Source organism: Exophiala xenobiotica, assembly GCF_000835505.1.
Source record: "Exophiala xenobiotica strain CBS 118157 unplaced genomic scaffold supercont1.7, whole genome shotgun sequence".
Classification (NCBI taxonomy): Eukaryota; Fungi; Ascomycota; class Eurotiomycetes; order Chaetothyriales; family Herpotrichiellaceae; genus Exophiala; species Exophiala xenobiotica.
In genome coordinates this window covers 234,610-258,522 of record NW_013562488.1, presented here as the reverse complement: position 1 = coordinate 258,522, position 23,913 = coordinate 234,610, and the positions used below count along the sequence as shown (strand labels likewise).

The window sequence follows — 23,913 nt, the reverse complement described above, 5'->3', positions numbered from 1 at the left end:
TCACGGCCTAGTGGCCCCATGATGCCCCCGATATTTACTGCCATCTCCGTCACAACTTCGCCTTGACACTCTCAGACTGCTCATGACCCATCATACCTAGGGCCAGTGCCTCCAGTCTCCTCCGTGCATTTGCTTCGCCCTCACCCATGACTATCTCCTCGCTCTTCCAGTCCGGGTTGAACGTCAATTTGTTCAACGGATTCTCCTTGTGAGCTTTGTGGAAGAGCCTGTTGTACACATCGCCATCGTAGCTGCCCAGGGCACTTTCAAGGAGATAATCCGGGATGGACCATGCATCCACCAACCGGACAGCATGTGGCCGGACCTGTGCCATCAAGTCCTGAATCGCCGGCGTGACTGATGCCAGACGGTCTACAGACAGTGCCTTGCTGAGCAGGAACTCGGACGCAGACGCGTCGAGCGTAAACAGTGCGAACAGCTTGAATAGTGTCTTCATGACGCCGATGGCAGTGGCATCAAGGGGCGGGTTGGGCGTCGACTCAAACACGGCGGTGTAAAAGTTCGACACGAGCAGACTCTCGGAATGTGCCCGGCTCAGTCGGTGCAGTTGGATCATCATGCTGGTCCACGGCTTCTTCTCGACCACTCTTGCATGGTACGCTTGGTATGACTGATGCGAGGCTCGATGTTTGAACGCCTTGACGAGCTCGCTCTCGTGTCCAAGAATATCATAGTCGTGTAACCTACCTCTGCTGGTCATGAACTGCTGGAACTGCACGTCGACCGTCTCGTTGGGGTTCATGTCCGGCTTCTTCACGACTTCTGTCATTCGTTTGATCAAGTACGCCGCAGTCTGCTGCGTGATCATCCAGTTGTCCCCTTCCACCGTCGGCTTGGACAGATATTCATTATTGAGGGCGATCATGCCACTTCCGCCTCCGAAACCATGACCACCCATGGCGCGACGGCAGGTCTCAATACCATCCGCGGCAAGCGTCGTGCACAAGGACTTGAGACCAGAGGATGCAGCATGCATTTCGGCCAATCTAGAGAAGTCTCCGCTCTTCTCAATCGCCTCGCGAGTGCCATAGTACAATTTGTACATCGCCTCGCCGGTGTAATGCAGCGCAAAAGTGGTTGCCAGCAAAGGCAGAATGCGAATCTGGACAGTCGGATAATTTAGCACAGCCTGCTCAGGGGCACCGGCGTCTTTGGCATCACGATCGGCAAACTGCCGGCGTATGGACAGGTACCGGACGGCAACCGTAACAGCTCTGGCCAGGACCAAGCGCGCGTGCATGATGATCTGAGCGCGTACGAACGTCAATGAGCCGTACACCAGAGCCGGGTTTTCAGGCCTGATGTAAGTGCCATGCTCCGAGTCGACGCCAGAGTACTTGGACAGAAGCGCTGAATGAGGCACCCTGAATTGATCGAAGAGCATGTACCCATTATCCATGCCCGGGTACCCATACTTGGGGCCGATATCGCCAATCACAATCCCATCAAGTGGCTTGTTCGTTTTCATGTCTCTGATCTGGACGATGAACTGATGCGGTCCGTAAGACTTGTACTTCCCCGTCTTCGAGTCTGGCAGCAATAGCTGTGCAACCACGATGGCATGGTTCGCTGTACGACCCAGAGCGCCGTTCCACCATTTGCTCGCCGTGATCGTTGGGCTGTGGATGATGAACTCCTTGGTCTTCGGATCCCACCTGGCTGCGCATTCGATGCCTTTGACGTTACTGCCATGACCGAGCTCTGTTTGGGCATAGCAGCCGATGATCTCCCAGTTTTCCACCTTGGGCAGCCAGTATGCCTTCTGCTCGTCGTTGCACTGCTCTCGAATCGAGGTGGCGAACATGGTTGCTTGGAGGGCGTACGGGCCCATCTCATCCGTCAGATAGTCGGCCATGATATAGTCGTCGCGGTCCCAGCCATGCTTGAGGGACAGTCTTCTCAGCGTCTTCGCTCGAGCAAGACCGAGATGGTATCGGTCTGGTCTGGCCATGTTCAACTGGTTCTTCTTGCAAAAGTAAGGAATCGGCTCCAGTATCGACAAGATCTTCTTTTGCCGCGGAAGGAAGTCATTCCGCGAGAGCAAATGGTGTGCCAACTGTTCCACATTGACGCTCGATCCTGCTCTCTCTTGAGCCAGAATACTGGGACCTTGAGGCTCAGCCGGCCGAAGCTTGTCTGTAAAGTCGGCCATGTTTGCGGTTGCCCAGTAAACAGGCGTCAGACTTGAGTTGCTCGCCAGCAATGGCTCGAAGCTTGCCTTGGTGTCTTATCAAGCTCTACCCAAGCTGCAATCAGGTCCAGAAGTGTTGAAAGGCATTACCGTTTGCCAGGAGGAACAATCCCCTCACCATCATGTAGCCGTGTGAGCCGTCGAGCCGTGATGGGAAAATACCGAGGGTGAACTGCCCGCACGGTTCCCAGCTTGCCAGTCGCCGTGATTGGGTGTACGGCAACACCATTCGGAGAAATCGCTTTGCAAACTGCCTATTCTGAACCGCTATGAGGGTCATGGGAATCGGCTCATCATGGGTCATACTAGTACTTACACTCTCATATTTCAGTGAGCCGAGGGACCATGGCCCAACAACGAACAAGACCAGACCGGTGGTGAAAAATGAAGAACACTCACACCACCTTCGACAGGACCGACTTCGTGCCAAGTCATGCTGGAGACCACATTCTCCCTGCAGACCCCCTGTTCACACGCCTGTTGACCTTGGCACACCGTCCCCAACCCAGGCCCGCGATACGCGATCTCAACGCTGGCATCGAACGCACAGCCGCTCAACTGCTGAGCGACGTGCTGAGACTCCGTCGTGTCCTGCGGGCCAGCCTGACGCAGCAGACTATCGACGATCTGCACCAGGGAGGAGAAGTGTACATCAGCCTCGTCGCTCCTGGAGGATATGAGTTTACGGTTGGTGTCCTGGCCGTCCTGGCCTTGGGTGCGGCCGTGAGTCCCTTCAGCAGTGCTCAGCCTGTCAAGGAGGCATGCTATTATGTCAACAAAGCCCGATCCGTCGCCGTTCTTGCAGCCACGCCCGCTCTCCAGCTGGGCGAGGCTACAGCAAAAGAGATCCGCGCGACCACGAACTCCGACCTCGTCTGCGTACCCATCCAAACCATGAACGACGAAGCGCCAGTGCCTCTGGACAGCATCAAGATCTCGTCGAACCGCTTCCTGGATCCCAATGGTCCCGGTGTGGTCATCTTCACATCCGGCACGACCGGTCCTCCCAAGGGCGCCGTATTATGTCGCGCCGCCATGATCGACGGCTCTTTATGCTTCGCCCAGCAGATCGGCCTGCAGGAAACGGACACGCTCTTGCACCTCTTACCCGTCCACCACGCCACAGGAATCTGGGTATCCTTCTTCCCCTTCATCCTGTCCGGCGCCTGCATCGAGTTCCGCTCCGGCAGCTTCAGCCCCGAATGGACGTGGGACCGCTGGCGACAGGGCGGGCTCACGCACTTCACCGGCGTGCCGACGATATACATGCGCATGATGCGCCACTATCTCGAGCACGCGCCCAAGCTCCCCGCACAGGAAGCCGAGAGCTACAAGGCCGCCGCTGCCGCCTTCAAAGTCTGCATCTGCGGTACATCCGCGCTTCCCAAACCCATCGCCGACTTCTGGACCAACCTCATGGACGGCCGGCGCATTGTCCAGCGCTACGGCTCCACAGAGCTGGGCGTCGTGTTCAACATGTCCGTGGACTCGGCAGAGAACATCCCCGACGGGTCCGTCGGCGAATTGACGCACGGCGTTGACGCGAAGCTCTCGGACGGCCATGAAGGAGAAGTCCTCGTTAAAGCACCGCACATGTTCTCGAAATACCTGCACGACCCGCAGGCCACGGCGAACGCGCACGATGCAGATGGATACTTCAAGTCCGGCGATGTTGCGCGCCGAGAAGGGAAATACTACTTCATCGTGGGTCGCGCGTCGGTGGACATCATCAAGTCCGGCGGCTACAAGATATCGGCACTGGACATTGAAAGAGAGCTGTTGGCATTGCCGTATCTTGGTGAAGCCATGGTCGTCGGTGTGCCCGATGACGAGTTCGGCCAGCGCGTTGGAGCCGTCGTGTCACTACGAAACGATAAGGTCGCGCAGGAGTTCTACAGACAGAACAAAAGGAGTCCTCACTCGCTGAAGCTGGATGATCTTCGTGCCGATGTACGAAGTCGTCTGGCAGGATACAAGATGCCCACGCTCTTGCGCGTCATCCAGGGAGAGGTGCCAAAGAGTGCGACAGGGAAGGTGGTCAAGAAGATCCTAGGGCCACTGTATTTCCCTACCAATTATCTCGAAGATAAGGACGTGCAGGTCTGGAGTAGTAAGAAAGCGGCTAGATCTAGCAAGTTATGACCATCTCAAGAGTTACTTCGGCAAGCTAGAGGCAAGACAGAAAGCCTTTGCATATTCATGGTCTTAGGAACCGCTCGAGTAGAGATGCACGGTAGATGAATACTCAGTGTTGCGTAACTGAGCAAAGTAGATTCAAATGAGAAGCAACGTGTTGAAAGTCAGTCTAGAAAATCAATGGCGCAATACCCGTTGCCACGTAACCCAAATCTCGCAAAAACACTTCATTTTGAAAATCCCTCGATCGTGCAAGAAATTATGCCCGACCTAGATCACCCGAATCCCATCATCCCTTTGCCGTGCCGATCGTCAGCAATTAATGCCAGAACCATCGGTGACGATTAGGTGCAGCGGGGTTAGTGTCGGTGACAGTAGCAGTGGTAGTGGCCGTAATCGTCGCCCGGACCACCTTCGTTTGGGTAACAGTTTCCACAGTCTTCGATATCTTGGTTTTAGTGATGGTCTCTACGGTCTTTTTGTATTCTGTGATAGTGACGACGGCTGTCGTGGTTGATGGACCGGACGTGATTGTGACAGTGTTTGCGGGGCAGCTGTTGGTGGTTGTGGGTGCACTGGTGGCTGACGTCGTGCTTCCATCGGAAGTTGTGGTCGATTCAGTGGTGGTGGGCTCAGTGGTGGAAGAGGTGATAAAGCTGACACTGGTGGTGCTAGGATCATAGTAAGTGGTCGAGCTAGTCACCGTGTCATCATTCGTGAAAGTAGTAGCCGTAGAGCTGCTGGAAGTGGATGACGTAGTGGTTTCACTGGCGGGCTTTGTCGATGACGAGCCAGTCGACCACTGCGACCTTGTCCTGTGGGAAGTAGAAGCCGTGTTATATGAATGTGAATGTGAAGACCAACTGCCGCGTGAGCTGGTGGTTGCGATGGGAGTAGTCGAAATGCTGGAAGTCGATGTTGAAGTGGCGCCTGCCGTGGTGACAGCATCGACAATCACAGTAGTCGTCGTTGTCATTCTTCCAGACCTGGACCTCGACCTGGTCCTAGTCCAGCTTGAAGTCTCAGTAGTCATTGTCGTAGTGTCGGCGACCGTTGTGGACGTCTCTGACGTTGTCGAGGTCTCGGCAGTGGTTGTAGTAGCTTCAGCACTGCTTGTCGTAGTGTCAGCCACAGTCGATGAGGTCTCGGTGCTGGAGCTTGTAGTCTCAGCAGTTGTGGTCCCATCGGCAATTGACGTTGTCTCGGTGGTGGTAGTTGTAGTCTCTGCGGTAGTCGTTGCCATGGCAGTAGTCGTCGTCTCAGTTGCAGTTGTAGTGGTATCGGTGCTCAAAGTACTGCTTGGCACGCCTTTTCCACAGTTCGGATCGTAGTGACGGATCATGGCAACATACTCGGGATTGTCCATGGGCCCGGTCAGGCTTGAGAGAATTCTGCAGTTATTCGTATCCTTCGTAGTATCATAGACAATACCGACGCAGGTTCCGGGACCATAGTTGACGTTCAAAGTATCGCAACGATTGGAACACTTCTTGGGATTTGCCTTTGTTGAGACCGCATCGCGGAAACTGTCGCCATCCGCATATGTACGACCACAGATGTACTCATAAGTGACGCAAGCAAATTGGTTGCTCTGAGTGATTTGGCCGGCCCAGGGGCAAGTAGCAGGGCTGCTGGTGGTTGTTGGCATCATAGTGGTACCAGACAGGGTAGTTGTAGGCAGGAAGTCGATGGTGGAAGAGCTTGTAGTAGTACTTGCAGAGGAAGTGGAAGTGGAAGTTGAGGTGCTTTCTTCCATCGTGGTTGTGGTAGGAGCTTGTCTTCTGCTCTTACCAGTCCAATCAGCCCACACCAAGGCGCCAGAGTGGTCTACTGGTTCGACTGCATCATAGGGCTGAGCAGCGGCGGAAGAGATCAGAGTGGTCAAGCCTACCCACAAGGCTGGGGAAAGGAGTGTGGAAAGCATTTTGAAGAATTCAAAAGAGTGACTAGTCAAGCGAGCGACCGAATGAAATCAAGGAACGACCGAATGAATGAATGAGTTGAAGACCAGAAACCAGAATGACTGCTTGAAGAAGAATAGGGAATATATACAGGACAGGAAGATGTAGTCACCGCGCATACGTACCTACCAAGGAGTGACTCAGGGTAATTTGGATTCAGGCCCACGAGTAGAAATGTTTCGCTGATCCCTTGAAGCCATCAGAAGTACTCGGAGGCAATGTGTCGCGAAAGGATCGAGGTGTGAGCGCGTCGAACCGTGTCCGACGCAAGGGAGTAGATCGGCGGTGCTCTCAAGATTGAAAGGGCTTCATTCCAGAGGCACAGTTGCGAGCGAGGGGCGTTTCAATAGGCCGACTGAGAAGCTCCAAGCTCATCGGACATGCTGTGATTGGGACGAAAGATCGAATTCTTTCTGCTCGCAGCGGAGTTACAGATGTGAGGGTCGCGGTGGCCATCTTTAGAAGTCTAAGAATGTGCATGAGATCCTGGCCAACAGTATGGGAGCAAGCAAGCCCGCTCCGTCATCCAAGAGGACCAGTTGAAGCAGTCCATGAAGATGGTATTCGGAATAGACCAATACAGACAGATTGTCTAGGTATAGGAGTGGTAGTGGCTCAGAGACGGGAAAAAGGAAAGTTAAAGGAAGAAGCTCTTGAACGGCTGAGGTGTTTTCTTATGTCGCGATTCCTGGACCTGCGCCATGTTTCCGTGCCACCAGCTGTAACACACTTCCAACTCTTCGTCGATATTTACTGTGTCCACGTTGATGCAAATTGGACCATGTAATCGTTCTCTGCTATCTTTGACTCAATCTGCGGCTTCTTTGTCCCATGTACTTGCCTCGCTGCAGGTTCGCAGGTACTTTCCCACAGGATGGGCGCCTGCCTCTCCTGTCTCGGTCTGCGCCGCAAAGACCACGATGAAGTATAAGCAGCCCTCCTTTCAGCGCGTGCTGTGGTGCTAAAACAACGCTTTTCTTAGGACCGCTCTCGTCTACTCTACGATGATCTCGGCGCAAACCATGGCTACGGGACCTGGGGTGCGTCGAACGTGCCCTCGCAGAACGTCATGAGCCCAGAAGAAGTACGGCGCGAACAAGAAGCTCTGGACAACATCACAAGATGGGCAAGCGAGTACGTCTTCCTCCCTGTTTTTGCGATTTTTTGCTGTACTGGCATATTGACTTGAAGTCCTCAGCCAAATTGTCGAGATATTCCCGCATCAGCATAAAAACCTGATGACCATGTCAACGTCTCAACTCAACGGACATTCCGAGAACGGGGCAACATCGTCCTCGCATCATGATATCCTCCTCTCCTTGATACCCGGCGATAAATCAAAACGATCGATAAGAATATACCCTGCGTCACGGCCGACGTCGAAAGATGCGCAGTCTTTGCGCAGCAAGAGTTCATTTGCCGGGCTAAATGCGGCTTCGATTAGGAGCAAAGACTCTTCAGTACTCGTCACGCTCGACGTCGATCTACCATGAGGGTTGATATGAGGCACGAAATAGGCGCAAAACAAAAGGGTCGGCAATTCAGCACATCACAACCGGCCCTGTGAAGCCGAGCATGATTGCGCCTATGTTCTCGCTCTGAGCAGTTACAGATGCATGCCTCTAGAACAGCTAGAGAGGAGACGTCGATGAATGTATCAACAAGAGATCTCTTGCAGGAGAAGTCTATCTCGTTGACTTGTCGCCAGTGCCCTAGAACCTATGGTGAGGCCTTCTTCGAGTCTACGAGAAGCCTCGCAGGAAGTGCGACGTTGCAAGCAATCTGAACGTATGAATAGCGCTTCAAAACACCCATGACCACGAAGTGGCATGTGATTTCTTCTTCTGGTCACCCCGGTACGGCAAGGACGACGAGAATGCGATTGTTTCACTACAAGCTTTTCCAATGTATCCAGTCCATTGTATTAAGTATGCGATTAGGGATGGGGAAACCCATTGTGTGTTATACTACCAGGCCATCTGTGCAGGAAGCTCCATAGGAAGGAGAGGTCCGACTTGGAGTGACAAAACACCAGACATAGCGGCAGGAAGACTTGGGATCTTTGATTTTGCTAGTGGATGTTCGATCCAGCGGAGTACTGTGATATCGAGTTTGAATATCTTCCTGAAAGCAGGATCAGTATGATTGAGAATCTGATTTCCTATGCTGAAATCGAAAAAGCACTATCTGAAAGACTTTGGGTATCTTTGAATGCGAGAACGCAGCATACGAGCCGCTCGATGTTCGGTAGAAATGGGGGCATGATGGGGTATCTCCAGGTTCGATATCTTAAAAGACAACAATATCCGGCCGGCCAGTAGCCCAACCCACGTGTAAGCCGTTGCGTGTGTTACTTGCTGAAAAAGAATGGAGTGGGTATCTTGAATGACTTCGCTATGGCGCCAAAGGGAATAAATCTTGATTAGGCGCTCTTAGAGGATTGCTCATTGAAGGAAATTGATGTGGCTTGCAGGCCGTTTCGCAGATATCGTGCCTTTCACTGTGGGTGTCTGAACAGTCACCCCATGACGGATAATGAGGATCAAGCGGCGGGTGCGGGTCGAGACGTGGATCCCTATTTCGCAGGCTCGGCAGCAGCAGGTTCGGTTGGGGCCGCTGGAGCGGTCTCAGTTGGTTTGTCAACGGGAGGAGCATCGACGGGAGCTGCGCCTGTGGAGTTGTCAATTTATGTGTTCTGATGTTGCAGCCTCATCGTAGTAACTCACCAGCAGGAGCTGTGGTTGGATCACTCGTGGTTGGCTTGGCTGGCTCAGTGGGCTTGGGAACAGCGGCTCCAGCTGGTGTGTCTGTCTTTGTCCCAGCGGTGCTACTGTCCGTCTTGTCCTTCTTGCGCTTGAAGAGAGCCTTGAGCTTATCCATTGCGTCGAGCGCTGTATTGAATAGTCTGGATTAGAAGTAGATTCGACTTGATTTTGCGCAGATAAGAAAGTCGCAAAGGCGGGGAAGATGGCGAAGAGAGAATCAATGAGAAGACGTACGGATTCCAGGCATATGGACTTTGAGGAGAAGAAGAGGACGCGGGTTCGGGGAAGTGCAGGTTTAAGTAGAGACTCAATCGTTCGCTTCGATAGGGACTGGCCGGGATGACAGGATTGATTAGTCCGATGAGAAGCGATGGAGGGTAGAACTGAGGAGATGCGCAAGACCGGTGGCTTAGACCGTAAGATGGAAAGAGAGAGGAGAGATGGCCGAAGATCGTGGAAGACCCAAAACTGTCTCGTGACAATTGCAGGAATGACTCGAGGTGCAGGAGCCAGTGACGAGGATGAATGCCTAGGGAGATGATGGGAGCTTCTTTCGCTTACCTGAATGTTAGCTTCGTCAAAGCTTGGATAGACTCGGGAAAGTGAAGAGCGTGGATTGCCGTGATGGCGCCTCGTTTCCCCTTCTTCATACTCCGTATCAGGCCAGCGCTTGAAGCATTCTCGAAATTCTTGGTGAGGGTGATTTGGCTGCGTCTCAGGCAGACCCCCGAGTCAGTGAACAATCGACAAGATAAGACCGCGCCAGACTGTGTTAGGTCAAGTCCTAGGCGACCTTCCGCCGCACCCGGGTCTGCCTTCCAGGCTCACCAGGCTTGAAAGCTCGCCAGGTTTCCAACCAGTTGAAACCATGGTTCATTTACCTTGATTGTTTCAGAGATAATAATGCACTTTCTCTCCTTTGCAGCTTCAACCCTCAACTGGGGTGAGACAGATATTGAACTTGATGTGGAATCCATTACGGAGCCGTACACCGAGGACGAGATCACAAACAGAACGTGCAAAGCTGTACGGGAAGGGCCCCCCAGCAATTCTGATGCTGGCGAAGCGTCCTGAAATTCCACGTTTTGGGAGCTGAGATCGAGCAGCTCTTCCATCGTCTTCAGACACAGCCCGTCTTGAGGAATGGTGAATGGTTAGTATTTATTCAAGAATAAAAAACCAGCTGTGCCAGGTATTTCTTATGTCACTGTCCAATGCCGTCATTATCCCATATGCCTGACCATTATGCATCATGGACCATCATGGTCATGATATTCCGTCCCCGCGGCTCCATGCCATCGCAGCCTTTCCGCTATCATGCCGCTATCGGAGATGCCTCATAGGTGCCACTCCTGCCCCAATGGAGAACCCCCGCACCTGGGATGAATTGTTGGAGACCATTGAGAGTGTGAGAGTCAAAGACTCCGAGACACTTTCTGCCCGTGACGGTCCGAGGACAGGGACTTTTCTTCTAGATATCAGATTGCTCTTTGTACAATAGATCAGTCTTTGTCGGCCGTGGAAAAAGCATCAAAACAAGAGAGAAAATCAAACAAACTACAACAATGCGTCTAGACTACGTCCCCAACCCGCCGACAGACCTCGCGCCTGAGGACCACGAGGTCCTCGAACGGGTGAAAGCCCGTAGAGGAGCGATGGGACTGATTCCTCTCGACCTAACCTTACTCCATGCCCCCAAGATTGCAGATGGTATGCCCTGATCTCCACCTACCAGCATTTCACTAACACCATCCTAGGCTGGAACGCACTCCTGGGAGCCGTCCGAACCAAAAACTCTCTGCCAGATGATATCCGCGAGATCGCCATTTGCCGGCCTGCGCTCATCAACCGTGCCTGGTTCGAATGGAACGCGCACGCCCCGATCCTCATGAAGACTGCGGGCTTCACAGAAGAGAAGTTAAATGTCGTCAAACAGCTTCATCCCAAGGCTCAGGGTGCGCTTGACGACCGACAATGGGCAGTTCTGAGATTTGCCGATGCGATGACTCGCGATATCGCGGTTCCCCAAAGCTTGTTCGATGAAGTGAAGGCAGCAGGCTTTAATGAGCAGCAAATCGTCGAGATAACAGCCACTGTGGCCAGTTACAACATGGTCAGCCGTTTCCTGGTTGCGCTTGACGTTGGAGAGCAGAATAATAAGTCACCCGAATGGGCGGAGAACTGAGCCGGGAATGTCAACTGTGAGGAAGGCCTGGCTTGTTAGTTAGTGCCTCGACTGCTCCCATGGTGGGATAGGAGATTCCGCATATGTCCATGTCACATCGAGAATCTGATGTCTATGATAAGATGTTGTATGGTGGGCCACTGGGGAGCAGCACCTTCAATCATGCACTCTGCTGGACTCGGAGATCAATAGCAGTAACTCATGTTTTTGCCTCGGGTGGTCTCGTCAAGTAAAATGTCTTCCGCACCATCGGCGTCCTTCGTAACGAAAAATGAGCAGTTGCTAAAACGACCGCCTGTAACTGGCTTGATCCCTACGGTGGATCAGACGGCTATGCTACAAGGGCTAGTACTCGCAACAGCCAACCAGCAAGCTAAATGACCTCGCACTCCTCGCCAACTAGAAGTTCTGATCGATGAACACCAAAGAGTCACGCTGCAAGGGCTGAGCTGACGGCCTCTAATGATATGGCTCGTCTCCGACTTGCCACCTTATTGGTTTGAATCGTCTCGCTGTTATCAAGCTTCTCATCAAGGGACAATCTAGCCACGAGCTTGAGACTCCAGGCCGATTGTCGTGCACAACAAGCCATGCGGGATTGTCCGAAGATTTCAGGACCATCAGGGTTCAAGGCAAGTGTCTGCGAGGCATTAAAGCCGCGATGATAGCACTGGATACTGTGCACTGGTACTAGTACGCTCTACTATCGATGACTTATTAGCGGTGCTCAAACCCCGACTCACTGAGCCTTCATCTCATGTGCATTCCTAGCCCAAGGGCGGTGTCATTTGGGTTACTGGTGAAAACCTCCAGGAATCTGGTACCTAACCTATATCATCACTTAGTAGGCTCGGAGAGAGCTCGTAACCGCAAATGCCTCATGCAACCATTGCTACCCAGGAGATGGAGATTACTCCCTTTGTCCACGAGCCCGGGAAGAAGGCAAATGTGCGCAGAACCACCCACGAGAGTGTACGGACACCTGCACGATCTACAGGCTAACGTCCGCGATAGTTTGGAGCTACCGTCACGGGAGCAGACTTGAACAGCCTCGACGAGTCTTCTTTTCAGGCACTGAGGCAAGCAGTATACGAGCACGGCGTGGTTGTCGTGAAGGCCCAGCACGATCTGATTCCAGCCAAGCAATCCGACCTCATCAAGCGCTTTGATCCCGAGGCTCGCGCTCAGCATGGCTTTGGTGCCGGCAAAGGATCGAAGCTCGTCGGCTTCCTCGGCGTGAGAGTTTTTCCTTTCTTTCGAGAAACAGCTTTTGCTTCTCTTCTCGTCTCTCGGACTGACCTCCTTTTTGTTGGACAGGACATGCCGTTCCACGCGATCCCGGATTCCGGAGGCGTGAACCTGGTCGGCCACGGATACCAAGGCGACGACCACTACGGACTCAAGAATCTCACGGTCCGAGCGATCCCCCAGTCCAAACTCCATGCCACGCCCCTTTCTCCAGAAGAGCTGGCAAGCGGCCAGACGCGATTCAACTCGTTCCATTTCGACGGCGCCATCTACGGAGCACCTCCTTCGCGAGTCACTTCGATGCGCTGCGTCAAGGCTCCCGTGGGGCCCGAGCTGACGGTCCGCTGGGACGACGGATCCGGTCGTACCATGAACTGCAAGGCCGGCGGAACGGCGTTTCTCAGCGGTGCTCAACTCTACAGCCTCCTGTCGGACGACGAGAAGAAGCTGGCCGACCACAGTTTCTGGGAACCTGCGCCGCACCCCTTTGCGTGGATGGGCACCCGAAGATTACGCTCGTCAGGCATGGGCCTAGCTCCTGGCGGTCAGACGATCCCCCTGCACGAATTGCCCGAGTGGACCCCAGACAAGGTGTACAAGTTCCCCATGGTCTGGGTGAACCTGGTCACCGGAGAAAAGGCGCTGCAGATTTTCCCGGACATCATACGCAAGCTCTACCTCCGAGACTCGCCAACCGCGTCCGAAAGGGTCGTTGAAGATCTCGAAGAAATCCGCAGCTGGGTCAATGATATCTACGACAGAATCGCGACACCAGAATACATCATCATCCCCGAGGCTGAAGAAGGTGACGTGATAATATGGAACAACTGGGTACGCTTGTCAAGCTTCATGAGCGTAGAGAATAAGAGCCCACTGCTAACACACCTCAAAGGCCGTTCAACATAGCGCTATTGAGTACCCGGATAGCTATGGCACCAGATCGAGTACGGCAGCCTCCTCTGCTGAACCATCCAAGGCTGACTGCTCACAGTGCACCAATTCCACATTGCTTCGAGCACACTGCCCGTTGGGCCTGTCGTTGCAGCATAAGCCGCTCTTGTGCTGTTCTAGTCTAGTAGGAGCATGGATAGATCGGCATCTGAAATGTTGTTCTGCGGATTAGTACTACGGGTGAAAGCATGTCTTCCATTGAGAAAGCGTCAGCGAACTCTCCGCTGTTAGGCATGTCGAAATGAAACTAACACCTTGGCCCATCTGAGCCTGAGCCCTGCCACTTTATGTTCTCGTGCAAATACCCTTTGGAACTTAGCATTCGAGTGTCAAATTAGGGTTCTACCATACACCCCTCCCGTGAACGAGTGCCTGTGGGCTACCATATCAAACTGGCTAGGATCACGTCCGTCCCCGGTGCATGGCACCTACCAGGTTTTCATTGACCCGCAGACCAAGCAATGGTCAGGCCCGCGTCGACGGTGATCTCTTGACCAGTCATTGATGTGTTCTTCGCGGCGGATACATAAGCGTCGGCACAATCATCGAGAAATGTCTGCACCACCGAACGGTTAGCTGGAGATTTGTTCCAGGTCGACAAAGCTGTACCTCGTGCCGTAGAACAGCTTGCTTCTTCTCGGCCTCGATCTGCTCGTCGCTGAATTGCATTCCCTGGCAGCGGTCAGTCATTGGCAAGTGCGATAGACAGAACTCTGTATCGTACCCAGTCCGTCAACAATTGGCCTGGTAGAATAGCGTTGACACGGATCTTTGGGCCCTGAGTAGCGGCCAGACATTTCATCAGGTGAAGACCCGCAGCTTTTGTCGTACTGTACGCCATACTACTCCCGGTTTGTGTAGAACCCTGGGACGGTATAAGCTCGACTATGGCAGGGCAACTCCAGAACAAGGTCTCCGTACCGCGATCGAAGATGTAATGAGGTAGACTCCCCCTTCGGGGTTGGCGTTGAAGATGGGAGCAGCAGCTTGCATGAGCTGCAGATGTGACATGACATTCACGGCCCAGCACTAAGGGTACTATCAGTGAAGACACTGGATCGCCAGGACTAGACCACTTCGTACCCTATTCCAATCATCGTGGCTCAGGGCGTGAAGATCTTTGAAATCCGAAAACCGAGTCCACCCAGCGTTGGCAATGATGATATCGAGGCCGCCTAGCTTCTCGACTGTCTCTTTAACCATTCGTACGTTGTCCTCGGCGATCCCGGCGTCCTTATACAGGTCAGTAGGGAAGAAGGGAATCAAAACACGGGTCAGCCTTACTCCTTTGATCATAAAAGCATGTACTCCGCGAGCTTTCACTTTTTCGACGACTTCCTTCGCTCGATCTTCTCTTGAGACGTAGTTGACCATGATGTGACATCCCTCGCTGGCGAATTTCTCACATATCATGGCGCCGAGGCCTCGACTACCTGCAGCGACGAGGACGTGGCGGCCTTTCAGCGTGTACGGCATTGTCGGCAATCAGCACGATCAGGCAGGCCGCTGAACGAGTCCCAGAAGATGAGCACGACTAGGATATTGTCCCCCAGAGACGCCGGACGAGAAGATCGACTTTTGTGCACGCTGTACGTGTCGAGGCCGGTGACTCCAATGGTTAATGCGTCCCAGACTCTCGGGCGACCGTACCTTATCAGTTGTTAAAGTGCCCAGCGCGGCTTGATGTCTATATCGCTGACACCTTCTGGATAATGGTGCATCCGGAGATCTGCGCTTCGGCTGAGGCCCGTACTTGAGTTTTACTGCATGTGGATGGGTCTCCTGAACCTCGTAGAGTGGGGAACAATTCTGCGTAGATAGGCTGCTTAGTTGTTTACGGGAGAATGTGACCTGTATATCGAGCTGCATAGCGAAAGTGTTGATTGGAAACATGCAGGCCATATCAAACGACGGTGCTTGGAGGCTGCCAGGATTTCAGTTGGAGGATGCTCCTACAAGCGGCGCGTAGAGTCTGCTATTGCTCGTGTCCCTCGATGTCCTCCATGTCTTCATCCTTGTGTGGCCACAATATCTGACCGCGCCAGAGAGCTTTGATATTCAGTGCAGCTAGACAAAGCCACACAATGCATAGCACAATTGTCATACCTGAGCACACAGCCTTGATGCCATCGCTAGATAACACGGAGCCGATCTGTATCAGTGCGCTAGTCAGTCCAGCATTGGGGAAGACGACCGCCCACGAATTCAATGTGAAATGCGCATGTTTCCATCCATGTAACAGTCCGACTGTAGACAAGAAGGAGAACCAGAATGCTAAAAACCACAGGAAGAGACCGGCGCCTACTCCGATGGCTTTCCAGATATCACCAACAGGAATGGTGGAAATGCCGAGAAAACCAGGTGGGAGGATGACTTGTGCTTGGCTGCCAAGGGTGATGAGGGCGTAAGCGGTGTATGCTGTTCATGTTAGACAGGATTCTCTGAACGCTAAGCTTCGCTAAGCTGTGTGAACGCACCTGCTGGGCCTACTGCCACATACATTCCCGGTCTCTTTGGCTCCTCCGGCAAGAGCCCGCTGGTCAACCTGGTAACGTACAAGGTGTACTGGATGAAGGCGAAACACCACCCGAAGCCTTGAAAAGTTATGCCACCGATCAGAATCGGCAATGCGGAGGAAGGTCGAGGCTGATTGTAGAGCAGATTGGCTGCAAGCGGACCAAGGATGATAAATGGATAGACAGGCAAGATCCAAGATGGCATCGCATCTTCCACGGGCAACTGCTCGAGGTCGAAGATGACATGGTATTGGAAGATTGATACCAGGATCACACAGCCAGCGAAAAGCCAGTACAAGACCTCCAAGGTCTGGACCAGCCACGGACCACAAGATGGCACAGCATAAGATTGTATGCAATAGATGATCAAGCCCAGGCTCACCCAGAACGTGCCGAAGTAGAAACTCTCGTGCGGGTGGTGAAGCGATTTGGTCAAGGCACCTCGATTCATGCCAAATCGCATTGTAATCAGTATTGTGAAGCTGATGAATAGGACCAGGTCGATGATGAATACGACCTTTCCAATCGTTTTCAAGCCGGGAAAGGTGTATGGTTGCAGAGAAAGGAGGGCCGCCATAGCACCAGTCGACATTGTGCATTCGAACCACGCCCAGGTGAAATGAGCCAGCCTCTCTCCGTAAGAGACATGGTGACCTTTTGCATTTTCAGAATACGCGTTGAGGACTTTGCGGCGAACCATAAGGTCGACACGGTGATGGAACGAGCTCTGAGACGCCAGGTGTTGTCCAGCACTTGGTTTAAGGATCGGACTGGAAATAAACCAAGGCGTCTGCAAGAAGAGCACAAAAAAGTAATTCAAATAAAAAGTACATTCTGCACGAGTTCGGAAGGGAGTTGCGAAAGCGACGCGAAGGATGTCATACCCACGTTCTCATCATGTCTCCTTGAACCCCCCAAGCTCCGCAAGCTCGAACAGTAAGTGCTTAGGTGAATGCCACTCACGCTTGGCTTGACAGCGGCGAATGGTTCGTTCCCCTGCGAGATCGCTCGATACCATTCTTGCGGTGGCTCTGTAACTCTGTACTCCACAAAGACTCACCTGGCAAGGCTGTGAGCATCCAGAACACCCATTTTCTGGACTATGGCCAGGCAATTGTGAATCGAGGAATCCACAATCATCCGAAAGAATGAATAATGGTGACGAGAGGCTCATCAGGCATCATAAGCCAAGCGGTGGCCAAGCTCAACGGTTGGCTTGGGGCTTGGCATTTGATATTGTCGTGAACCTCCGGTGCCTCCCCATCTGAGACTGGAACTGTCGTCATGAAAAGCATGAAAAGATCGGACTGGGAACCCGCGGCGTCATCTTTTTTCCGCCATCCACCTGCCAGGTAGGTACTACTACTAGTAGCCACCAAGGTTGACCAGCGGTGACCACCCGACCACACCTTCGGATTGTCAACCACGGCTTGGGTTGTACTGTACTATGTAGTACATCAGAATCAAGCTCTAGAGCTTCCACTGCAGCGCGGATGTTATCCATGAAAGTCTTGATTTGAAGCTGATATTGAAATGATACCGCTCAGGTGATTTGTCCCCCTCTGCGACATGCCTTTTGTCTTGCCAAATGCGAAGATCGTTCTTCTCATGAAGATAATGTAAGTCTCCAAATGTGACGGATTCTCTGGACTTACAGAGTAGTTTAATACCTATTGGGAAGGGTTTCAGGCGCCCTACGTTATCACACCACGAGGCGAGAATTAACTTACTAACTTACAGCACCTCGCTACCTACGTAGGATATTGGCCGTGGTTTCAAATCTTTGCCATCCAGACCTCTCACACCTCTTCACTCTCACCACACCCGTTACACAATTGTTGTCATCTTGGTCACGATCCTCACCCACACGCGTTCCAGACGGCAAAAGCAAAATGGCTCAAACAATGCCACTCGTTCCGCGAATCTTCTTCCGCTACGTCGAGCCTGCCCCAGTCACATACGGCGCGATCCTCGGGGTCATCAACCCCAGGCCATGACCGGGCTGCTTGCGTCCACATCTCGTCATGATCCCACACCTTTGGAGACCCTCGCCTGTCTGTACTTCAGCAACATGCTCTGGCTTGTCGCCATGTTGACCGTCGTCGTGTTCTGGTTCAGCTCGGAGATCAAAGTCATCAAGGGTTATGTGCTTGTGAGCGCGTTGTCGGATTTCACGCCTTGGGCAGGGATTACGTATGCTTTGAAACTTGAAGCCGGAGCCTGGGACGCGGCCAATTGGTCCTACGTGACACCGGACTTGAGAGCGCAGATTCTCGTGCCTGTTGCCACGTTCTCGATCAAGCTGGGCTACCTGCTGGGACTGTTTGGGCAGGATCGGGCACCGCAGAAGAAGACGATATAGAAGCAATTCTATAGTGGCAGGTTGTCGTAAGGCCATCGGAGTGATTATAACACCACGACCCCGCCGTATAGAAAATCCCCTAGGCAGATGATCATTGCGACGGAAGTTAATGTACCAAGAGGCCCAGCCCTAGTATGTAACTCTTAGGACCGCGGCATTGATGGATAATTCACGGAATCTATGGTATTGGTTGTTTACTCTAATTCAAAATCCAATCCGATACAACGATTCTGTGATTGTAACCGGCCTGCGCCAAGGGGTCCCGTGGAGTGACAAGGCTGTACAAGGCTGCCTGTCCTCTCCGCATTCCCAAGTCTACCACAGTACACCTCCCACGCTTCCATCGTTCCCGATATCCGCATCATCACCTCGATTTACTGCTTGGCTTCTCTGACTTTGCCCTAATACCCTGCGGAAACGCCGCTCCACATACAACAACAACAACAACAACAACAACAACAACAGCAGACTGGATATACACAATGGACAAATCGACACCGCCCAAGAAACCCGCCTCGTCGGCGAGTGCAAGCTACGTCTCGTCCTCTGGTCGTCTACTTGAAACGTAAATGCCCACTATTCCAATCATTCATCCCCTTTCACGTTATCGCCCGCCCTCTTTGCCCTGCCTTCCTTCACCCACATCAACACCTGTATTGGGTGTTGGGGATCCGCATCACCCACGCGGCTCATCCGAACTTACCTAGGTAAACTCGGGATGTTTGTGAAACCTTTTGGCTAACAAACCCTTTGCAGACCTCCTCTCTCCGCCCGCATCTCCCGCCTCGGCGACGACATCTACAACTTCCTCGGCCTGTACTTCGTGTCTCTGTTCAGTCTCGACCCCTACACCGCGGCGCAGAACAGTCAATTCAACCTGCGCGGCCGACCGAATGCCTACCAAGATCGTGCGCGGTGGGGTGGCGTGAACCGCACCGGAGGCGCAGGAGGGACTACGGGCGGCGGCGGCAGTGGGACTTCAAGAGGTGGCGGTTCTGGAGGAGGTGGCGGCGGCGGCGGCGCAGGAAGACGGTTCGGTGGAATTGACGACGTTAGAGGGCCTGAGTGTGGAAGTTGTGGATGAGATGGCCCTTAGAGGAAGATGACGGATGAAGATATGAGCATTGGCGTACGGCGCAGGGCGTACCAGGTTTATGCATTATGGGACTTGCGCACAGATATCAATCAGGCATGTAGCTTCTAGATCTGGGCCGTCTTGACGACGGGGGCATTTCCTTCTCGAGAGGCGAAGAAGGTCTGTCTTCGCACCATAGCCCCTCAATACATCGATTATCGAGACATACACGGAACGGGATTACTCGCCACGACAACATCTCACCCGATCAACGCAAGCGCGAGTTGGCCTGGCAGTAACATGATATACCATCAAACTTCGGTTGCGTCAATGGGGCGAAAAGTCAAGAGACACAACCTAGGCCTGACCTGAGTATCTTAGTCATTGGTTGACAATGACTTCGCTTCATTGCAATTCTGTCTATGCAACCAGCAAAACTCGCCAACAGGCGGACGTGCTTCAAAACCAGAGCCGGCATCATTCAAAATCATACAAAGTAGACCAGTTCACGCTTTCCCGAGCTTGACCGTCTTGACAGGTATATCGCCAGCAATATCCGCATTGGCGGTCTCCGCCCTTCCAGCTCTTCTCTTCTTCAGGACGTTCTCAATAAACGCCTCGCCAGCTTTATAACTGCTTCGAACCAAAGGTCCACTGGCCACGTAGAGGAACCCCATCTCGAGCGCCCTGACCCTCCATTGCTCAAATACATCTGGTGTGACATATTCGTGTACGGCCATGTGTCGCTTTGTTGGTCGCATGTACTGTCCGAAAGTCACCACATCGACATTTATCGCGCGCAGTTCTCTTAGTGCATCCCAGAGCTGTGACTCGGTTTCGCCTAGCCCGAGCATTATGGATGTCTTGGTAATCAGGTCCGGTCTCGCTGCTTTGGCTGCCTTCAAGACACTAAGAGACTGTCTGAACGTAGCCCTTCGATCACGAACTTGAGGTGTCAGCGCCTCGACCGTCTCGACGTTGTGCGCGTAAACGTCCAGCCCTGACGTCGCGACCAGCTTGACCATGTCTAGATCACCAGCGTAGTCACCCGTCAAACACTCCACAAGTATAGACGGCGCTTTCGACTTAATCTTGCGGACTGTCTCGGCGAAGTGGTGAGCACCGCCGTCAGCCAAGTCATCTCGGTCGACGCTGGTGAGAACCACATAACCCAACCCCCACCTAGACAGGGCTTCAGCTGTATGTTCCGGCTCATGTGGGTCCAAAGGAGGTGGTGCTTTGGAAGTTTTAACACTGCAAAAACGGCATCCTCGTGTGCATGTATCACCCATCAGCATGATTGTTGCTGTTGCGGCGGATTTGCTGCTCCCACCCCAGCATTCGGAGATGTTGGGACATCGAGCCTCTTCGCACACAGTGTGTAAATTGAGACCTCGAAGGTCATTTTTTATCTTCTTGTAATTTGAGGTGTCTGGAATGGACGTCTTGAGCCACGAGGGCAGTCGGGTGATCTGTTTCTTCTTTCCTTCTGGACCCACCAGTGCAGTCTTCAGCGCATATGCTTCGGACGGGTCTAACGGCTGTTCTCGGCCTGAGACAAAGTCTGAGAATGCTGGGCCAGCATTGAGCTTATCGGCGAAAGTGGTAGGTCGTACCCGTGGTTTGGTGGTGGGAAGGTCGTCAGTGGTTGTGGCAAACGCTCGCTGAGAAGCCGCAGAGGTTGTAGTGGCCGGTAGGAAGACTTTAAAGGGTGAAGACCACGTATGGCCGTGGATGCAACGATAACGAGGGACTGCAGCGGCCATCTTCTTCGATCTTGTGGTCGACGGATGGCGAGGATCGTGACTGTAGAGCTGCGATGAATAAAGCAAATAAGAAGTACGGGAAATCAAATGCGCTCTTCATCCCGACCAACGGCTACCCACGGGACATGCCGCTTTTAATGTTCTTTGGCTTGTCGGATACGTCTTCCGACGGGCAACTTCCATCGAGACCTCAGAGCACTTGCATTCATAGGAACCCTCTCAGCACAACCTCAACTCGATTCCGATCGCCTTCTGGAACCCACCGCACTGCGGGAGCTCTTACGCATGTTGGGAATCCAAAGTGGATGGGATGAGGCTACGAGGTGAGGTGGCACCGGATGAGTTAATCGGACTGACTTCAAAACCGTTAGCCTTTCTTGTAACTGGGGATACAGCGGACGACACAATCTGTCAGCCAGAGACAGGAGGGAGTGATTTTCTGGCTTGATTGTTGAGGCAGCATCTGTAAGGGTTTGCAATTCAATAACTCCTGGCGCCGTACTATGTACCAAGCTGGAATATGATACATCTCGCCTGCGGCTGTGGTCTAGGACACGACTATCATCGGTGGTGGCTTGAGCCCGGACTTCCAGGCACAAGGCCCAGTGACCATCCCTGAGGTTAACGATACGAAGCATGCTGGGAGAGTTTTGGAATGCTGCTGCCATGGTAATTGCACTCTTCCTGCCTTACGTGAGGTGTCCCTCTAGGATCCATCATCGTCCTGAGCATCAAGCTGCTGGCGGCGCGCTTTTCCTGCGACCACCGTCACGCTCCATTTCTTGATCTTCTTTTGACGGCGCCACCACTGTCTCATCTCCGGTCATGAATCTAGCACTGGCTCTGATCAGAATCTGCAAGACTTCCAGCTCCTCCTCGTCCCTTGGCGCGTAGACGATCAGAAAGCTTTCTCCAATCTTCCACTTGTATTTCTTGCCTCCTAGCCACCAAGGCTGAGTCCTTGCGCATCGGTGACGTTCGGCCCAACCCTTTTCTATGATGACCTTGGCGTCTGCTGGAGAGAAATAAAGGTGCATGGAAGCATCACCGTGGATATGTCCAAGTTCGCCCTCTGATACTACAGCCACTTCTGGAAGGTTGTCGGGCTTGGAGAGGAGGTTTGAATGCACAAATATAGCGATGTTGTGTTTCTCAAGGCTGGAGAGCTTTTGTTGCAGCAACGTGGGATTCCTCATGACTACCGAGGTGAAAAGAGATGTGACACGCTTGAAAACATTAGCTGCAGGTTTCGAAGCACGACGCTGGAAGATGTGATCCAGGCGATTTCATTTTGACAACTCACCACGTTCATCCCAGGTTCAGGATTCTGGCTGAATTGTCGTTGAGGAGCAATGCCTAGGATCACGGGACGAGTGCCTCTCCGATTTGGCAGGGCCAGGATCTCCTTATGGGCACCATCATCTGGGTAGTCACCTGTCCAAAGTGTGTCTTTGGCAGCGAGAGTGAAAGGTCTGACAATGAAAGAGGTCAGGAACCATCCGTACGCATTGTATGGTGGACCGCCGGGGCCCAGTGACTTGTAGAGACGGTAGTCTTGGATGCACCAGTATGTGAGGTTGATGAAAGAAAGGATGAGGCCGAGGACAACTAGGATTGAAGGTAAGGATAGGGAGGACGCAGTAGGCTGAGGCTCAGTGGCATTCTGCAGAAGGTAGATATCATTGTCCATGGTGAAGGGGCATAGCAAGTCAGGCTCGAGGATGCAGAAGCAGTAAGAGTGAGAAAGATAGAGAAGAGTACAGTACTTGCTTTTACAGGGATTTGGGTGGAGAGCGAGGTACCTGGGTCGGTGGGATTGAAGGTGAAGTAGTGAAAAAGGAAAAAGCTGTTAAAGCGTGATGTATCGCTGATCCGGCTTGAAGTGAAGCATGTGGCTTCCCATGAAAGGGCAACCGCCAATTGCCAATTGCACAAGAATGACGCTCGTATCGGATGATCAGCCGTCGAACAAGGCGAAAAGGCGAAGGAGCTTGAGCTGAAGGAGGCGACGATGATTCGAGGCGGAGAAATGACCGCTGCGTTCCGAGTACCTGCTACTGGGCTTTTCTTTACGAGAGGCAGGTGAGAGGTGCCACCTGTGCCAGAAGCTGCCAAAGGCGACAACCAGGCGTGGAGAGGGACATGATGGACCCTCAACAATGACGTCTATTTGTTGTGCTCACGTCTCCTGACGCAGGGTGTCGACACTTTTTCATGCGCCATGGTCACTTGGACAATCTTCTCGTTCTTTGATCCCTCACTAGGCACAGAACAGCGCATCCTGTGGGAAGCTTACTCATATTCATACAATGAGCTAGGCTATGAGCTTCTGAAGTTCATCCCACCATACTAATCGAGGGGAAGAGGTGCTTTTGGACACCTGGTCGAGAACAAAATTCTCCCGCAAAAGATAAACATCCCACCCTGAGCGTGGGGGGTCAAGCATTGGCGGCGTGGGTGATGCAGCCGTTGGAAGGGACCGCCCCTAAGAAAACGCCAGGCCCCCAGCATGCTCCAGCCAGGTACGCGACTGATTTGCGCGGGAGACATCCGTACCACTGCAAGGACTCGTATGAGTAGTGGAAATTCCCAGAAGCGAAGCCGGGCATGACATCAAATGAGCATCTTCTGGATCCTCCGGACATTTTGACCGTCTGCGCGTGGGCATCTTCCTTTTCATGGATCGCCAGCTTCTACTCGTGCATCACCAATCACGCCCCGTTGCTAATAGTGAAG

At 52.9% G+C, this 23,913-nt stretch overlaps 13 protein-coding genes across 15 annotated transcripts; 6 read left to right on the top strand and 7 right to left on the bottom strand.

The window, feature by feature from the left end:
- Nucleotides 1-11: 11 nt before the first annotated feature.
- PV05_10798 (uncharacterized protein) lies at nucleotides 12-2,365 on the bottom strand. Its single transcript, XM_013454216.1, has one exon. The coding sequence runs from the start codon at nucleotides 2,171-2,173 to the stop codon at nucleotides 50-52; it is 2,124 nt and encodes a 707-aa protein (XP_013309670.1). The 5' UTR covers nucleotides 2,174-2,365; the 3' UTR covers nucleotides 12-49.
- Nucleotides 2,366-2,506: 141 nt separating this feature from the next.
- On the top strand, nucleotides 2,507-4,503 carry PV05_10797 (uncharacterized protein). The gene has a single exon (XM_013454215.1). It carries the CDS (start codon nucleotides 2,597-2,599, stop codon nucleotides 4,352-4,354), a length of 1,758 nt encoding a protein of 585 aa, XP_013309669.1. The 5' UTR covers nucleotides 2,507-2,596; the 3' UTR covers nucleotides 4,355-4,503.
- Nucleotides 4,475-6,505, bottom strand: PV05_10796 (uncharacterized protein). The gene has a single exon (XM_013454214.1). The coding sequence runs from the start codon at nucleotides 6,270-6,272 to the stop codon at nucleotides 4,668-4,670; it is 1,605 nt and encodes a 534-aa protein (XP_013309668.1). The 5' UTR covers nucleotides 6,273-6,505; the 3' UTR covers nucleotides 4,475-4,667.
- Nucleotides 6,506-7,025: 520 nt separating this feature from the next.
- On the top strand, nucleotides 7,026-8,503 carry PV05_10795 (uncharacterized protein). Its single transcript, XM_013454213.1, has 3 exons — nucleotides 7,026-7,234; nucleotides 7,292-7,443; nucleotides 7,508-8,503. Exons 1-3 carry the CDS (start codon nucleotides 7,184-7,186, stop codon nucleotides 7,800-7,802), a joined length of 498 nt encoding a protein of 165 aa, XP_013309667.1. The 5' UTR covers nucleotides 7,026-7,183; the 3' UTR covers nucleotides 7,803-8,503.
- PV05_10794 (uncharacterized protein) lies at nucleotides 8,086-9,574 on the bottom strand. Its single transcript, XM_013454212.1, has 3 exons — nucleotides 9,309-9,574; nucleotides 9,036-9,200; nucleotides 8,086-8,979 (listed from the first exon to the last, which is right to left on the bottom strand). Exons 1-3 carry the CDS (start codon nucleotides 9,319-9,321, stop codon nucleotides 8,885-8,887), a joined length of 273 nt encoding a protein of 90 aa, XP_013309666.1. The 5' UTR covers nucleotides 9,322-9,574; the 3' UTR covers nucleotides 8,086-8,884.
- An 898-nt stretch (nucleotides 9,575-10,472) lies between these two features.
- PV05_10793 (uncharacterized protein) lies at nucleotides 10,473-11,502 on the top strand. Its single transcript, XM_013454211.1, has 2 exons — nucleotides 10,473-10,784; nucleotides 10,832-11,502. The coding sequence occupies exons 1-2, from the start codon at nucleotides 10,640-10,642 to the stop codon at nucleotides 11,257-11,259; spliced, it is 573 nt and encodes a 190-aa protein (XP_013309665.1). The 5' UTR covers nucleotides 10,473-10,639; the 3' UTR covers nucleotides 11,260-11,502.
- Nucleotides 11,503-11,969: 467 nt separating this feature from the next.
- Nucleotides 11,970-13,733, top strand: PV05_10792. 3 transcript variants are annotated; one of them, XM_013454208.1, is made up of 5 exons: nucleotides 11,970-12,207; nucleotides 12,274-12,495; nucleotides 12,577-13,338; nucleotides 13,400-13,451; nucleotides 13,499-13,733. In XM_013454208.1, exons 1-5 carry the CDS (start codon nucleotides 12,133-12,135, stop codon nucleotides 13,555-13,557), a joined length of 1,170 nt encoding a protein of 389 aa, XP_013309662.1. In that variant the 5' UTR covers nucleotides 11,970-12,132; the 3' UTR covers nucleotides 13,558-13,733. The 3 variants fall into 3 exon arrangements, with proteins under 3 accessions (XP_013309662.1, XP_013309663.1, XP_013309664.1); XM_013454209.1 differs by having other exon boundaries at nucleotides 12,274-13,338; XM_013454210.1 differs by having other exon boundaries at nucleotides 12,274-13,338; nucleotides 13,400-13,733.
- A 164-nt stretch (nucleotides 13,734-13,897) lies between these two features.
- On the bottom strand, nucleotides 13,898-14,934 carry PV05_10791 (uncharacterized protein; the record flags this gene model as incomplete). Its single annotated transcript, XM_013454207.1, has 6 exons — nucleotides 13,898-14,014; nucleotides 14,068-14,130; nucleotides 14,183-14,323; nucleotides 14,380-14,487; nucleotides 14,542-14,691; nucleotides 14,743-14,934. The coding sequence occupies 6 exons, from the start codon at nucleotides 14,932-14,934 to the stop codon at nucleotides 13,898-13,900; spliced, it is 771 nt and encodes a 256-aa protein (XP_013309661.1).
- Nucleotides 14,935-15,433: 499 nt separating this feature from the next.
- PV05_10790 (uncharacterized protein) lies at nucleotides 15,434-16,674 on the bottom strand (the record flags this gene model as incomplete). The annotated part of the gene is made up of 2 exons (XM_013454206.1): nucleotides 15,434-15,876; nucleotides 15,936-16,674. 2 exons carry the CDS (start codon nucleotides 16,672-16,674, stop codon nucleotides 15,434-15,436), a joined length of 1,182 nt encoding a protein of 393 aa, XP_013309660.1.
- Nucleotides 16,675-17,753: 1,079 nt separating this feature from the next.
- On the top strand, nucleotides 17,754-18,510 carry PV05_10789 (uncharacterized protein). Its single transcript, XM_013454205.1, has one exon. It carries the CDS (start codon nucleotides 17,968-17,970, stop codon nucleotides 18,334-18,336), a length of 369 nt encoding a protein of 122 aa, XP_013309659.1. The 5' UTR covers nucleotides 17,754-17,967; the 3' UTR covers nucleotides 18,337-18,510.
- Nucleotides 18,511-18,660: 150 nt separating this feature from the next.
- PV05_10788 (uncharacterized protein) lies at nucleotides 18,661-19,637 on the top strand. The gene is made up of 2 exons (XM_013454204.1): nucleotides 18,661-18,901; nucleotides 19,093-19,637. The coding sequence occupies exons 1-2, from the start codon at nucleotides 18,819-18,821 to the stop codon at nucleotides 19,418-19,420; spliced, it is 411 nt and encodes a 136-aa protein (XP_013309658.1). The 5' UTR covers nucleotides 18,661-18,818; the 3' UTR covers nucleotides 19,421-19,637.
- A 58-nt stretch (nucleotides 19,638-19,695) lies between these two features.
- PV05_10787 (lipoyl synthase, mitochondrial) lies at nucleotides 19,696-21,224 on the bottom strand. The gene has a single exon (XM_013454203.1). It carries the CDS (start codon nucleotides 21,175-21,177, stop codon nucleotides 19,918-19,920), a length of 1,260 nt encoding a protein of 419 aa, XP_013309657.1. The 5' UTR covers nucleotides 21,178-21,224; the 3' UTR covers nucleotides 19,696-19,917.
- A 422-nt stretch (nucleotides 21,225-21,646) lies between these two features.
- On the bottom strand, nucleotides 21,647-23,118 carry PV05_10786 (uncharacterized protein). The gene is made up of 2 exons (XM_013454202.1): nucleotides 22,481-23,118; nucleotides 21,647-22,403 (listed from the first exon to the last, which is right to left on the bottom strand). Exons 1-2 carry the CDS (start codon nucleotides 22,865-22,867, stop codon nucleotides 21,909-21,911), a joined length of 882 nt encoding a protein of 293 aa, XP_013309656.1. The 5' UTR covers nucleotides 22,868-23,118; the 3' UTR covers nucleotides 21,647-21,908.
- Between the last annotated feature and the right edge of the window lie 795 nt (nucleotides 23,119-23,913).